Raw genomic sequence first — 16,117 nt, forward strand, 5'->3', positions numbered from 1 at the left:
GATGATAATGATCATTTTTATGATGAACAACTATTGGAGTTGAAACTCAATCCAAATGAAAAGTTGACTGAATTCTGAAAGGATAAAATGTAAAAAACAAGATTGATTGGATTGGGAAAAGAAAACATTGACTAGAATGTTTCATGGTTTCATCTTATTATTCAGGAAGTAATTCATTCAATCATTTATTCCCATTTATAAGTGATGCAAATTTCACTTCATTTCATCAACTCTCCAAATCAAATTGCCTTATCAAAGTGATATCGTTATATTCATATCATAATCATCATCATCATCATCACCAGATCATCAATTTCATCCTTTATTGTTCAATCGATTGTGATCCTAAACTTTAATGTCTCGCAAATTTCCCGTGAAAATATTTTCAAATTTTATTTCCCTCTTCAAATTGGATTCATTTGTTTTCTTAACGTTGAATTTAAATTGTTTATTTATCAACAATAAACAACAGTTTCAACTGTGAAAATAGTATTAGTTTTTTTCATGATTAATCTAATCACTTTTTAAGTAACCATTGATAATCCAAATTCATTGGATTCTCAATGATTGATTATCTTATTTCATTCATTTTCCCTTTAATCACAATCTTATATATATAAATTGTGACTCTTTTTAATCAGTGATAATACTGTCTACTTGTCTTTTGATTGTAATCAGGAAAAAGGTGATTATGTTAATCAACTACTTGATGGGAAATTTAATTGTTATCATTAATTTCAATGGAATATGGTTAAAGAGGAAATGTCTTATTGATTTTACCAATTGAATTTAATTCTCGAGTCAATTACAATTATAATGATTGTTGGTTAATGATGTTAAGCTTGAAGATGAATATGAAGATGATAATCATCTGAATAGAAATGAAAATGTTAAGATTCAAAAACATGTTCCCATTGAATTGAATTGAAAATAACAATAAGAAGGATCCTTGATTGTTGCCCATTTTTTAATTTGATTACAATGAACAATTTCAGTTAACAATCAAATTGAAAACAATATTTTATTTTAATAACAAAAGAGGCACAAGAGTCTTTGTTAAATTGAGCCAAAGGGTTGCAAGTGTCATTAACAATCACAATCAACAATCAACAATCAACAATTTACAATCTAAGACTCCAATTGAACAAAAAAAAAAGTAGCAACAAGAAATTGAAATTGATTTAATCAACCAGATTCAAATGAGATCAATATTATTTTTTTAATCCAATCCAATATAATGATCTATATAATGATTATAATATGATTACAGATAATAATTGATCAAAACAATAGTCTTAATCCAACCATTTACCTTGATGATTAAGATTAATTGTTCAACATGGATCCTGTTAGGTCAATATTAACTGTCTATAAGTTTATTTATCTGGAAACTTGAGTACGTGATGATAGTAATCAAATTATATCTAATTACCTAATCACTACTATAAGTTAGGCAATGATAAAATATTAAATCATTTGTATACAATTACATTTATGAAATTAAAATCGATTACCTTAGGCTACGGTTTATTTTTATAACTGTAAGGTCAGGTCATGTTAGGTCAAGTCCAAGGTTAGAATCGTAAAATTTTATCATAGATTGACATTGAAAATGCCTCGACAATTTGATCGGTTGTTTCCCAATTTCAGATTAATCACAAGCCCATGAAAGTTGAATTATATTTAATCCTTTACGCCCTCTGCAAGGAGGATAATCAAGCTATAATTTGATCTTGATTAATTATCTTGATGCGTAATTTTGACTCAAAAAAAAATCACAAATGTGATAATTATCAAGTTGATATGATCATTTATCATGATTTAAACTGGATTAAAAGTGTTGATGTATCTTAATATCAAAAATGTGAATGTAACCCAAATCTTCAAATTGTTACCATAGTTTTCATTACTCAGGGAAATTATCATTAATCAAATAATTATTTTAACCATAATTTGAATAATCTTGGTGAAGGATTTAATAGAATTCAAATTAAGATAATGAGCAATTTAATGAAATAATTAATCTAAATCACTGAGATCAAAGTAAAAAGATGTTCATCTTGGTGCTGAATTGAATTGAAAAGAATCAAGTTGATAATCAATTATTTTTCTATTGGAACTAAATTGATTGTGATAATCGATCAATTGTTTCATTATTTGGGTATCGAAAAGTTCAATCAGGGATCACCTTCTTATTAGACAATTGTCAAAGTGATTGATTAATTGTCTTCTCCATGACAATTACACGTATTCCAATCATCATCTCTTTGATTATCTTCATCTTTTCTCATCACAATCCTAATTTTCTTGCTCATCACTTAGACATGGTTCATGTGGAGTCAAGAGAGATGATGAATCCATGAGATAAAAAAAAACTAGCCCAAACATGTCCATTCCTTTGTATTGGTCATCACTTTCATGGTCATCTCAAGATGAGATTGTATCACCTCTTGGGATAATCAAACAAATAATATTCTTCTCTAATTGGAAAATTATCTCTCATGATAATCTATGATTATGATTAAGAAACGATTCCATGAAAATATATATACTATCAATGTTACTTTCAGCTGATTGATTAACACGTTGGTGTGTTTTACCATCAATGATGAATCTTGTTCCAATGTTAACTTATAGTGATAATTACATTTCCTCTCTCACATCATCATCATTATCATGATAATAATCATCCACATTGATGAGATAAAGTATCTTGATAATAGGAAAACAATCATCAGGGAGTAAAAAAGTGACAATGATAAAAGATAATGGGAGAAACAGTTAACGCAATCTAGAAGATTAAGTTATGATAAAATCTTTACCTTATTATTGCCTCAGGCTAATCCATTTCCACCTCCAAATATATAAACAATTGAATTAACAATGTTTAGTGAAAATTATGAAATCAGATTGATAACAATTTAAAACTATTTCAACCTTTTAAAGCCTCAGGTTAAATAATATTCATATTCACAAATTCTGGTGATTAATTGATTCAATTCTTATGCTAATCATCAATAATTTTCTGCTTAAATCTCATTGTATTAATTCATTATCATAATTTAATTTAATCAACACAATTAAATAAGTAAACATTAAGATTCTCCAACAATTTAATTCAATGATAAATACATAATTTGATTGTGTATTGATCAGTAAAAAAATTAATTTCCTTCCTCATTGAGTGATGAGCTTAATTATCCATTAACATTGATCATGATCTTTATCATGATTAACATCAATTGGATCTGAGTAATTATTTATTACATCATTTGTCTCAAATATGATATTCCAAGTGAACATTTCTAATTGCGTCTTAATTTTGATTAAAATTTAATTTATTAGCTTAATAAACATAAATGTCTCATCTTAATTGTAGTTAATGTAATTCAATGATCATAACACAATAATAATAACAATGGAAATGTTAATACAAAAGTAACTACAATTTCCACTCCCAGTTGATTAACTTTTATTGTTTTTTATTACTTATATTTTTTATCCACTGATTATAATTGTTATCATGAAATAATTGAATTACTTTACATGGAGGGAGGAAAAATTGTCTCCTTCGATTACATGGAGAAAGTTCAATTCAAAGTGTAATGATAATTTCTAATGAATAGGAACTTATCAATTCGATGAGAAATAATATAAATATAAGTTCAAATGCTTCCGGAATCTATTTCCGTGGAGATGAACCAGAACCGTGAAGGAAATGTTTCCATAAAGATCATGAACTATGGATGAAAAAAAAATTCATGAATCTTTGGTTGAATTTTTTTTTTGCCTTTTTCTTTTCTCATGCAAACATAAACTGAATTGTTCAAAGAGGAAAAGGAAATAGTTTTTGTTGTTCATTGAATTTGTTGTGTCCATTTTCAATCATTAACTGATTCTAGGAATTTTCTTCTAGAACGGGAAATATTATTTATCATGATTCTGAATAAGAAAATGACAAAAAATAATATAATTCACTTTACAATCCTAATGGTCAAAGTTTCATCAGCTCTCGGGATAAGATTACAATGGTTTCTATGGTCAGTTTGCTGGACAGATTATTGTGTTGATTTGATTTTAGTGATTAATTGATTGTGGATTTGATAGTCAAATATCACATCGATAAAAAAGTCATTGATTGTTTATTCAATAAAAAAGTAGCCATTGTTTACATTGGTCAAATATATTGGTTCTTGAGTCAAACAATCAAATATCAATTATGATTAACAGGAAATTAGATTCTTCTTAAGCAAACTCGATCACTTTTTTTACCGATTATATTAACTTGATGTTAATGTAAACAGAACCAATTTAATCACAATTTACACCATCAAATTAATTGTATGTTGTATTTGTCAAGTTAATTTACAATCAAGAGATGAACAACTTTCACTCCAATTACAAATTTTAATGATGCCCATTAACCATTGACCATACTCATTATTTTAATCACTTTCATTAAACAGTAACAATTAATTATCTTTCATGGACTAAAATCAAGGGTTTTCCTCTTGTTCAAAGCATAAATTTAAATTTCAACTGATTAAAAGCTCAAGTATCAAACTAATTGTCCAATTAGTTGAACAAAATGGTCAACATATTTGAAAATTTAATCAACTTCTAATGTTACCAGAAAATAACATGAAAGATTATGTTTGTTTGTTTATTTGGATGAGAATTGAAAAGATTGACCATTAAAGAGGATTAGCCAACATGATTGGAGTTTAAAGTTACAATTTAATAATAAAATCTCAAGTAGATTAACATTTAAAAAGTTGATGTTATCAAGTCAACTAAATACAAGATCAATTTCCAATGACAATCTACTTGAAATGATGATCGTTGATCTTTGAACAAAAAGCACAATTTAAATTGGGTTAAAATTTTCATCTTTTTACCATTAAAATGGTAACATTTTATTTATTCAATTGATTCCAATCCAATTGGATCAATGGATAACCTTTGATACAGAAGATTAAACAAAATTTAATCTTCATCATGTGTCATCATCAAAATCACTAAACATCACTGTCAACAATACAATTAATATTCCAATAACAATTGACAATTTTTAAAGTCAATCAATAGATAATCAAATGATGATCGAGTTGGAACTTGAAATTCAACCGAGTTTCCATCGGTCAAAGGTAAAAGTAAAGTGTATTCAGAGGAGTATTTAGGTCAGTGGAATGACCTTGCTTTCTTCAATCAACTTAATTCGAGCCCAGAATTAACGTCGATTCAGTTGAAACATTTTCCGTCTCCCGGTTTATTATTAATAATAAACAAAATGCTGAGTAAATAAAACTCTCTAAATATGAAGACAAGTTGATAAAAAATACTTGTAATTAAAAAACTGACTCAATCTATTGAATAATACATGATGCTAATCAGTCAAGGCGAAAGTGTGTATTTGACTGGTTAATTTAATCACAATAAACATGAAATATAAACATTATTGAAATAAGATATATTAATACATTTTTTTTGTTGTTCTATTAAAAGAGTTGCAGAAAAAGCTATTGGATTAAAGTCACACGTTGGTTGTTATAAGAATAATAAAAGAGTAATATGAAAAAAAGGTTTCATTTTAACCCAAAGGGTTTTATGTTTCCTTATCTTCATTACTTATCACTCCCATCACCTCATCTCCATCCTCATCTCCATCCTCATCCTCATCCTCTTGCTCTTCTCTCTCTCCCAGTACACCCTTCTAACCACCACCACTCTCACTCGTAAACATGAAAACATCAATTAAAACTCAATATTGATTAACCCTAACAAGGGTTTACATTGTAATCCAATCAAGATCAATTACTGTTACTATTTTTTTCACTTCTGATATAAAAATCAACTAATTAGATTAGTGTTTTTTTTAATGAGATTTCTTAACTATCATTATTTACAAAGATATTATCTTATTTCCTTGTAGGTTGAGGCTTTAACCATGTACATGTGTATGATTTAATTGATGGTTATTGTTGATTACATTCAAGTCAATGTTGATTATTGATTCAATCAATCAGATGAAGTTTGTTAAAATTATTCAATTGAATCCTTTTATCACTCTCTCTCTCTCTCTCTCTCTCTCTCTCTTAAGTCCCAATGCGAATTAACTTCAACCACAATTAATCATAATTTTCGTGGCAATTTGACAATAGTTGATTATGTGGAAGATTGAAAGGATTGTGTCTGTTATGATTGTAAGATAATTGAACTTGATCATGTTGACAGTGTTAATTAGCATAAATTGATTAATTGTGATAAATCGTCTTGATTGTGAGCCAAATATTTACACATTGTATTTATTTTCTGGAAGTTGATGTTACGATTCATATGTATTGCTTTTTATTCAAATTATTTGGATTTATTGAAATTATTCAAATTCATCTGCACCATGAATCTCACGAGGATTCATTTTGCTTTATCAATTTTTCTTCTACTTAATTCTTGATGATTTAATCAACAACATAGACACCAAAATGTCATTCAGATCATACAAGATCTTATTTCAAATGTTGAGTAACTAATAAACAGCAAAATGTGAACTTCGCTTCACCTTAAAGTTGAATAGGTTCAATGTGATTCCAATTAGCTTAATTAAATACTTAAAATAGACGATAAATATCAATAGTTGATATAGATTTTCATATTTTGCATCATTTTTTTGTGCTCACTGGGAGTTAAAATTGAGGAGTTTTATTGTGGGAGGTTATCATCTAAAAGAGACTTTGTTTTTTATTTTATCAAAAGTACGCAAGTCATAAAATAAAAAAATCAACTCTGTTTCGTAAAGGCTGGAGAGGTGAGAGTTATGTGGTGGGAGAATAGAGGGAGGTTAAGGAGAGGAGAGAGAGAGAGAGGAAGAGAGAGTAATACTGAAGTGATAATGCGAGTAAAGATGAGGAAAGATGGAGATGAGAGTGGGAATGAGAGTGGAAAAGATTTGATATAAAAGATTCACTAGTTGCTTTGATCTTCACTTTGATTCTAGTCATTGAAAGAGTAACAACAACAATTCATTTTTGTGACTTTCTAACAATAAACTTCGTACATTGAAAATGCCGATACAAATTGATAATCGAGATCTTTATTTTCCAAGATTAGCTTCATCATCTTCTTCATCTTCATCTTCTTCCTTTTCCGTTAATCCAAATGACTCAGTTTCTCCATCAACAAGATCACAATCAACAACTTCCACTGTTTCATATCCATCTTTTAATCGGGATTTCGCTTCCTATTCATCATCAACTCTTTCATTTCGTGCTGACATTCATCACAACAATCAGTTAATCATCGATATTTTCTATCAAACGCCTTCGTTTATTATGGAAAACTTGATCAAAGGAACAATGTTTTTATTCAAACTAATCATTGACTTTATTCCATCACAATTAATCAACAATCATCATCACAAGATAACAATTAACTCTTGGTTTCGTATCCATTCAACTTTGTGTCCACAAACAACAAGAAGATTGACCAACTCAAGAAGTCCATCTAATGACAATAATCGTGACACAATCGCCCGGAAACAGAACAAATTACCTGATCTGATTCCAATCAGTGACAATCAAAGGAAAAATCGATCAACAATTAAATCATCGACTTCATCCATGGTGATCGAAGTCGCGACGAATCTTAAAAACTTGAGCGATAAATTTGATTCCTTTCATCGCAGAAAACTGAGAAGATAAATCATCAACTACTCGTAACCAAATCATCATCGATTCATCAATAATCAATCAACAATTTCTATTCACAATCTAATCAACTTTCTGTATCAATCCAAAGACCAAATTAACCAAACAACAATTTCTATCTAGTCAATTGTTTATATTTTATCACTTTTCTTATTGTAAAATAAACTTTCAACTCCAAAACCAAAACAACCTTAACACTAATAATTTATTATCTTTTTGATAACTTTTAGTTTTTATATTAATAATTTTAAACTGTTATCTATTCTCAGCGCCATCTATCAATATTATCTAATAACATTCTCGATATTAGAAACTTTTAAACTCCTATAAATGTCATCATATTATCAGAATAACATTTACTAGTCTATAGGATTAACGGTCAAGATCAATAGTCGAGGTAAAGGAGGGAAAAGGATAAAGATAAAGATAAAGATAAAGATAAAGGAACATGAGATTAGTCATTAAATTTATGATTCGAGATTCTTTTCTTTGAATAATCGGAAGAAACTCTTTTTTAGTAATTGACTGAATCAACTTTAATTCAGTTCTCAATTTTGATTAAATAACGAGAATTAAATAATATTATGATTAATTGGCTTTCGTTTCATTTGTTTGTTTGTCTATTTGCTGAACATTAGATTAATTATCTTGATTGAATATCAGACTCGCTGAATCAGATAAAAGCTTTTTTTATGTTTCTTTTCAACAATTAATTGAATTGATTCATGTTGAGATTTAATTATCTGCTATTTACTATGTTACATGTAATTAACTAATATACAATAAGTGAATCTCTGATTGTTATCATTGTCATAATCATCTGATTCTGTAACTGGATCAACAAATTATCAGAAAACAGTAAGAGACAAATGATACAATTGATTAACATTGAATTGGAGTTTTTAGCTGACTAATTGTATCTGATGAACATTTTGAGCAACTTGAGATATTGACAATTAACTGCAATCAGCTGATGATAAGGGACCCAAGGATTAATTGATTATCCACTTAAATTGTTGATATGGTTGAAAATGAGTAAAAAAGCGTGAGATTTTATTTAAATTGTTATCTAATTAAATCTGATTGTAAGTAAAGAGGTTAAATGTTAATCAGTCTCTATGGGAAATGATTGAGTTAAAAAAACTGATTGGAAATATTGATTAACTTGATTGTTATTCAATTGTCAATTGGATCAACGGTAAGTTACTTGATTACAATTAACTCTATTAACTGTATCCAATTGGTTAACTTATTTCCATGCCTAAGGGACACTTTGATCAACAATTTAAAGCCAATTTTTAAATCATTTCAATTTATCTGATGAGAAAAGGTCACAATCAAAACTTGTCTTTTATCATAATTTGTAGGCGATTAGAAAATATTGATAGTAAAAATGGAAAGAGTTTAATTGGTCGAGTTAATTTAATCACGAAACTTGAGCAACAAGGAGAATCGACAATTTTGTTCAAGATCATCTTTGTGTCACCAACAGTTGACTCAGAACACGATGTGTACCATTTTCCGTTTCTCGTGATTTTTGGCAAAGTAAAGTGAATGTCCAATGTTCATTCAGTTGTCGGTATTCAACTACTCGAATCTAAAGTTCTGAATCGGTACAAATATTAATTGTGGAATTATGTTCCAACTCTTTTCATTCCAGTTGAGTCCAAACGTAAATTGAGTGAGTTATTAATACAATTTGTGATTAGAAAAGATGATCAATGAAAATGATCATCGACAATTAGATGATGAACATGACTGAGACTAGAAGCAGTTCGATTGTAACTGTTCATTGACTCGCGACATCAAATGAAAGTCAATTAATCAAAATGTTCAACGGCAATGGAAACAAATTTACTTTTAAAAGTTTAAAATGTTTGAAAAGTTTTTTTTTCAAATAAAACGGAAGTTAAAGTTTTCACTTGATTGTTGGTTCTTGTGAGAACCGGAATTATCAGATTAATCATAATCACCAATGTAATCAAATCTATTGATTGTATAATCTACAACAAAGTGTTAATGTGTTTGCATCATTATCTTAATCTAATATCATTAGGATGCGATTTACTTGAGGATAAAATATCTTAACGCTGAATAACAACTAAAAGCTTCAGAAGATGAAAACAAAAAAAAAGATTCACTAAATGGTCAATCTGACCAAAAAAGAAGTAAAAAAGAAAAATGATCTTTGACTGACCACAATGGTCAGTATACAATATTTTAGATAATCATCATCATCATCATCATCATCACCTAACCAAATGTAATTATGATTAACAGTTAGCAAAGTAAGTTGATTATTTTTACTCTTGTTGGGTCATTAAGATAACATTTGTAATGAGATAAAAATAGTTACTTTTCATGTTGATTCATAACTTTTTTTTGTTATCTGACCGATACAATTAACATGATAAACATAATGGACCAAGAGATCAAATTTTATGGTCAAATAGAGGGCAAAGTGGGTGAGATCAAACAAAAGGTCCACTCACTTTTTTACGCACTCACCTTAAAAATTCACCCACTCAATGATGATAATAATAATAATCATCATCATAATGACCCCCGGATAATGATCAATGTATTTAATATCAATGTTAAAATAAGAAAAAGTATAAGGAGCAAGAGAGAGAGAGAGAGAGAGAGAGAGATAAACATAACGGTAAAAAGGTTGGTAGATGAAGTAAAAGCAAATGTCAATTAATTGCATCTTCCAAATATTAATGACCACTACTGACCAATGAGTATTTGGAAAACATTTAACTTACATCCCTGCGTCATTATCATTATCATCATCATAGTAATAATCATTATCATCTTTTATCGTCATTTTTTTTTTATTATGGTCATTTTATGGATTTAGTTACTTTGGTGTTTTATTGTTCATTGAATAATACTGACCCCTTATGTATATTTAATTGGATTATGATGACAAATGATTCCCCTGGTCAAGAATTAATTTCCCTTATTCCTGTTATGTTACATCAAGACGACCCAAAAGTAGCAGATTCATTCCTACGCCTTTCATTTACGCTTTTTAACATATCATCTTCATCCTTAATCATCTTGACCATTAAACAAATTTTTCACCATTGTCCACTCTATCTCTCTTATAGGATTATCCTCTTGACCATTCAATCAAATCAAGATGAATGAATTGGTAAATAGACATCAAGTAAGATTGTTTTTTTCCCTCTTCATGATAAATCCTATTTACCGGATAAACACACAAACGTATTTATGGTCAATCTGATGATGACCAAAATGAGAATAAGATAAATCATAATCATCTGGATAATATTAATAAATCCTCTGGTATAATAATAATAAAAAAAATATTAAGATAACAAAACAAACATTAGTATTAAAATGTTTTATTAAAATCCAATGATGTCCGTTTCCTTTACTAATGGTCAGTTACTATTAATACACAAAGATGATGATAATCAAACAATAAAATATCACAATGGCCACAACAATGAGATGAAAAATTAATCATTAACAGTAACCTTTTTTTTTATACTTACCATAAAAAACTCATCTAATATACTGGTCAATGGTCAGTCTATGTAATAATAATATCGCTAGCATGGTGGTCAATATTTAGGCAGAAAAAAACAATCTGAATGACCATTGAAATAAAAAAACATAGATACAACTTTACTCATGAGGATAATAAATGAACACAATTAATGTCAAAAGTTAAGATGATTAATATTAATTGTGAAAATATTATCATCAATTAATCATTTCTTAATCAGCTGTTTGATCAGCAAGTTGTAATTAATGAAAGTTTGGTGGTGTTGATTAACCAATAAATGTATATTACGATTGGTGCAAAAAAAAAGGGTTAACAATTAAACAATTGTAATCAAGGTTGACACTTTTTTTTGTTGTTGGTTAAATTTGATTGTGATGGTGTTCATTGTTTTTCAATCACAACAATCAAACAATTGACGAAATTCAATACATTTCAGTTTCTCGTAGTCATGATTACGAAAATTAAAATGTAAATGTCAATGACAATTCATTTGATTAGCTAAAACAATCAAACAATCAGTTAATTGTTGCCCACTTGAACCATAACTTAATTTAACCATAAGCACCAATAACAAACTTACCTTGACTCAGCACAGAAGTTTGAATTATTAAGTGTGTAAACATTGTTGATTAACAATCAAGGTAATCAAGGTAGCAACAACAATCAATGAAATATATAAAAAAAAACTATGAAATCAACACAGATTGAAAGTAATCACAATTAACTGTCATTAACTTATTTTAGTGTATTGATTACAGTTAACAGATTTGATTCAATGAATCGGTAAATGATCAAGTCAGCAAACCTGAAGTTTACATATGAAATTAAAACAGAGAGAAAGAGAGAGAGAGTTTAATTGTTACGAGTAAAGAGGAAATCAATCAGTTAATTGTGACAACCATACTAATCATCATCATCATCAATACCTGAAAACAAAAGGTAACAATTATCATCATTAACATTCAACATCAACAGCAAAAATTAAAAATATCAACGGAAGCTTTTTGTTTTTAACTCTTAACCAATTGTTAATCAGCAATCAGTTTTAATTGTAAACCAATAGGTTGATTTGATTTTTCAAATTGTCATGCAACCTGATAGCTATTATATGATTGCTGTGTTTCCAGAGTCACAGTGATTTAAATTGCTCCGGATTGAGAGTAGATTACAATCAACAATAAATGTTAATTGTTGAAGGGTTTTTTTAACTTCTTTTATTTTGGATTTTTTTTTTCTCGTGCTTTTTATATAACCTGGACAAGACATGAAGGCGATTATCAACTTTTTTTGTTTTATTTTTCTTATTACTTTGTGGTGTCCATTTGTTTACCTTGATTTACGAAGACCCTTTTACCCTTCACCTTCAATTTCAACGTTGACCCGTCGAAACACATCACAACAGTTGACCAACACAAATACCCGGACCTCGAGTCAAAAGACTGTGAATGATTTTTTCAAATCTTATCCAAGGTACGATGAAGTATCAAGATTTTTATCTTACCTGGTTTCGACTTATCCTAGTCTATCATCACTTGAGACCATCGGCCAATCATTTGAATCCCGGCCTCTTCAGATTATCCGAATAGGATCAACACCAATAGTATCACCAAACACCCGTAATCCTCCTGCTAAGCCAATCTTATGGATTGATGCTGGAATCCATGCTCGTGAATGGATCGCTCCGATTACTGCACTTTATATTGCCCATCGGCTGGTCAACGATTATCAAACTGATCCAGTAACAAAAAACTTAGTCGATACCTTTGATTGGAGGATATTACCAATCGCTAATCCTGATGGATACGAATACAGTCATACAACGGTAACAATTTAAATTCTCGAGTCTTAATCTCATTTGATTTTAATTTTTTGTTTTCTACAATAATCCAAAGGATCGGATGTGGAGAAAAACCCGATCTCGAAATTCATCGGTACCTTCGTGTGTGGGTGTTGATGCGAATCGTAATTTTAACTTTCACTGGATGGGTAAGATTATACAATTAGTTTAAAGCCACAAGATTAAGGATTTATCACTTTTATGCAAAGAGATACATTGGACCATAAGTCCAATAGGTTAATCCATTAATACGTGTTGATTGATTGTTTGCATGTCACTTTGTTTACCTTTTGTCCATCATCATTAGCTAATCATTTACATTTTCAACATAATCTTTAACCAAATCATTGGTTGATTAACTTTATTCTGTTCGTTGATTGTTATTCTGTTAATGTTAAACAATCAAAGTCAACAATCAGTGACAAAAACATGATGAATTACCTTTAAAAGCTCATGATTATCTAATGGTCATTTTGTTGGTCAGTTTTTCCCTGTCAGCTTCATCTTTATCTCAAATCCTCAGGCTTACGTATAAATAGCTTATTAATCTGATATTAGCAGTATAAGTAAACCATCAATAGATTTAATCAAGGGATTAAGGATTGATTCTCATTAAACTTGACTCATAAGATTGACCAATAGGAAAAAACTTTACCTTAAGGTTATTGATACTTTTGTTGTAAACATGAAAAACTAATGCCCTTTGGGTTTTTTGAATCATCACCAGAATCAGGTTCAAGTTCAAACCCATGTGCTGAAATCTATGCTGGATCAAAACCTTTTTCAGAACCGGAAAGCAAAGCAATCGCCGCTTACCTGATGAAATATCAGCAAAGAGTTAAATTATATCTAACCTTTCACTCTTATGGTCAACAATGGTTATACCCTTGGGGCTATGCTGCTGATAAAACTGATCGTGATAATGACTTAGAAAAGAAAGCGTTGGTCGCAGTACAGTCCATTAGTTCAAAATACGGAACCAAATACGAACTCGGACCATCAGGAATTAAACTATGTAAGCATCATACCAACTGACCACTCAATAGAAAAACATATAACTGCCCTTCCCCCAAGCTGGACAATTGTTATATCATTGTAAATCTTAATTTCTTTATGGAAAAGTGATAATCCACTCATTAGTCTAATGTTATTCATCCTCGAGCTATCATCTAATATGCTAGAATTAATCTTGTTTCATTTCCTTGGTTCTTAATCTTCCGTTTCCTCATTCAACTTTTATCACAACAATTGATGATGATGATGATGATGATTAGCATTGTCAGGATGATAATCACAGCATTTTCATTGGTATTTTTGCTTTGTTTTCATCTTAATACAATTATTTCCATCATCATTTGCCTTGTATCATAATCTCATTGGTTTAACTCAATTAAGTTTAATTGTCCGTCAAATTAGTTTGTTGGTAAAGGATCATTAGCAAAGGTAGATTATCCATTTAATCATCATTGCCTAATAACTAAATTATTACCCAACATAAGATTAACAATTTAACCTTTTATTTTGCAATTTTTTTCACAATAAGTTGATTATTGCAATTTGATTGTTAATAAGTTTTTCATTCGTTGATCTTTTAGACTTGTTAATTGTTGTTAATTCAACCTTTTCTGTAGCATTGAATTTCATCAGATTTTTTCTTCCCTCTGCCAGCAATTGGTCATCATCAAGTTGTAATATGATGATTACAGTTACTTGACCCATTCCATTAATATATAGCAAATTTTATTTTCTATTGTCCATTTGTAATCTTGTTGGACATTCCGATGTCAATGAAACTCGTTTCTAGGATGTTTTTTATCCAATGGTCAGTTGATTACATTGAAGTGATTTTTTCATTCTGTTTTTTTTTTCATTTACTTGTCAATCTTAATTGCAGTTGATTGTTCACATTAGATAAAATTTGATAAAAAAAACCCAATCAAATCAACTTTTAATTAGAAAGATGGACGATCGAGATGATAATCAATGAAGATGTGTGATAAATCAATGTGATGAAATTTGATAACATTAACTGTCAATTATTTGCTAAATTATATTGGAAATTGACCTCATTCCAATGAAATACAACATGACCTTTTATGATATTATTTAGTACAATCAATCAATTGATTATTGGTTAATTTGTTTTGTTTAATTAAACAGATCCAGCAGCCGGAGGATCAGATGATTGGGCTCTTGGTGTGGCTAAGATACCTTATTCATATACAGTTGAATTAAGACCAAATTTTGAAGATCCACTTGGATTTATCCTTCCAGTTGAACAGATTAAACCAACGGGCGATGAAACATGGACCGGGGTCAAGCAATTAGCCGTTGAGATTGCCAAAGATTTACCTAAACCTAAACGAGCCTCAGGTCGATCTCCTTCACCAAGATTACGATCACGAGGTTGAAAATGGATAATCATGATTCTAATTCATTCATTTATATTTTTCGCAATGGATTAGTTATCATAAAGGATAATCCGTTTCAAGAAATACATTCACATATTATTTTTAGATTTATTTTGAACAAATAATAACAAAACTAATTGTTGACAATTACTTAATCGTGAGAAAAGAAACAATTTTATCATTAAAACATTTTTAAATGTTTTCCAAACCTCGTTTCAATATCTTTCTTACAATTGTCATGATTATCTAGTAGTTTATTGAATGAGAGAGAGAAAACTATTAACAATCAATTGTCTACTTGTTACAATTTATATGATGATATTTACATTCGGTCAATTGTTACAATGAAAATCTTTTAATTTGCTTAATCAACTTTAGCTCTTGAGATGAACAAGCGTCTTATCGGGTCATTGATGTTTCATATCGACTTAACCTTACGCTTAACCCATAAAAAAAGACATTGGACTTTTGATCGTAAAGAGAAAAAAAAAGTTTCAATTAATATTAATTGTGATTAAGGTACTAAAAAAAAGGAAACACAGTTAATTAATTTTCAATGATCATGAAAATTACGATGATTAACATGATACAATATTTAGATAACTGTAAATGTTAATTTCCCCAA

The 16,117-nt window shown here is 29.2% G+C and overlaps 1 protein-coding gene and 1 long non-coding RNA gene across 2 annotated transcripts; one reads left to right on the forward strand and one right to left on the reverse strand.

The window, feature by feature from the left end:
* Window positions 1-9,047: 9,047 nt before the first annotated feature.
* LOC128388327 (uncharacterized) lies at window positions 9,048-12,049 on the reverse strand. The gene is made up of 3 exons (XR_008325260.1): window positions 11,825-12,049; window positions 11,231-11,325; window positions 9,048-11,123 (listed from the first exon to the last, which is right to left on the reverse strand). It is a non-coding gene; the product is annotated as an uncharacterized LOC128388327 (long non-coding RNA).
* A 175-nt stretch (window positions 12,050-12,224) lies between these two features.
* On the forward strand, window positions 12,225-15,700 carry LOC128388326 (carboxypeptidase B-like). Its single transcript, XM_053347715.1, has 4 exons — window positions 12,225-13,066; window positions 13,137-13,230; window positions 13,809-14,096; window positions 15,242-15,700. Exons 1-4 carry the CDS (start codon window positions 12,509-12,511, stop codon window positions 15,490-15,492), a joined length of 1,191 nt encoding a protein of 396 aa, XP_053203690.1. The 5' UTR covers window positions 12,225-12,508; the 3' UTR covers window positions 15,493-15,700.
* The last annotated feature ends 417 nt before the right edge of the window (window positions 15,701-16,117 follow it).

The sequence above is a fragment of the Panonychus citri genome, unplaced genomic scaffold, assembly GCF_014898815.1.
Source record: "Panonychus citri isolate SS breed McGregor unplaced genomic scaffold, ASM1489881v1 Contig00097, whole genome shotgun sequence".
NCBI lineage: Eukaryota > Metazoa > Arthropoda > Arachnida > Trombidiformes > Tetranychidae > Panonychus > Panonychus citri.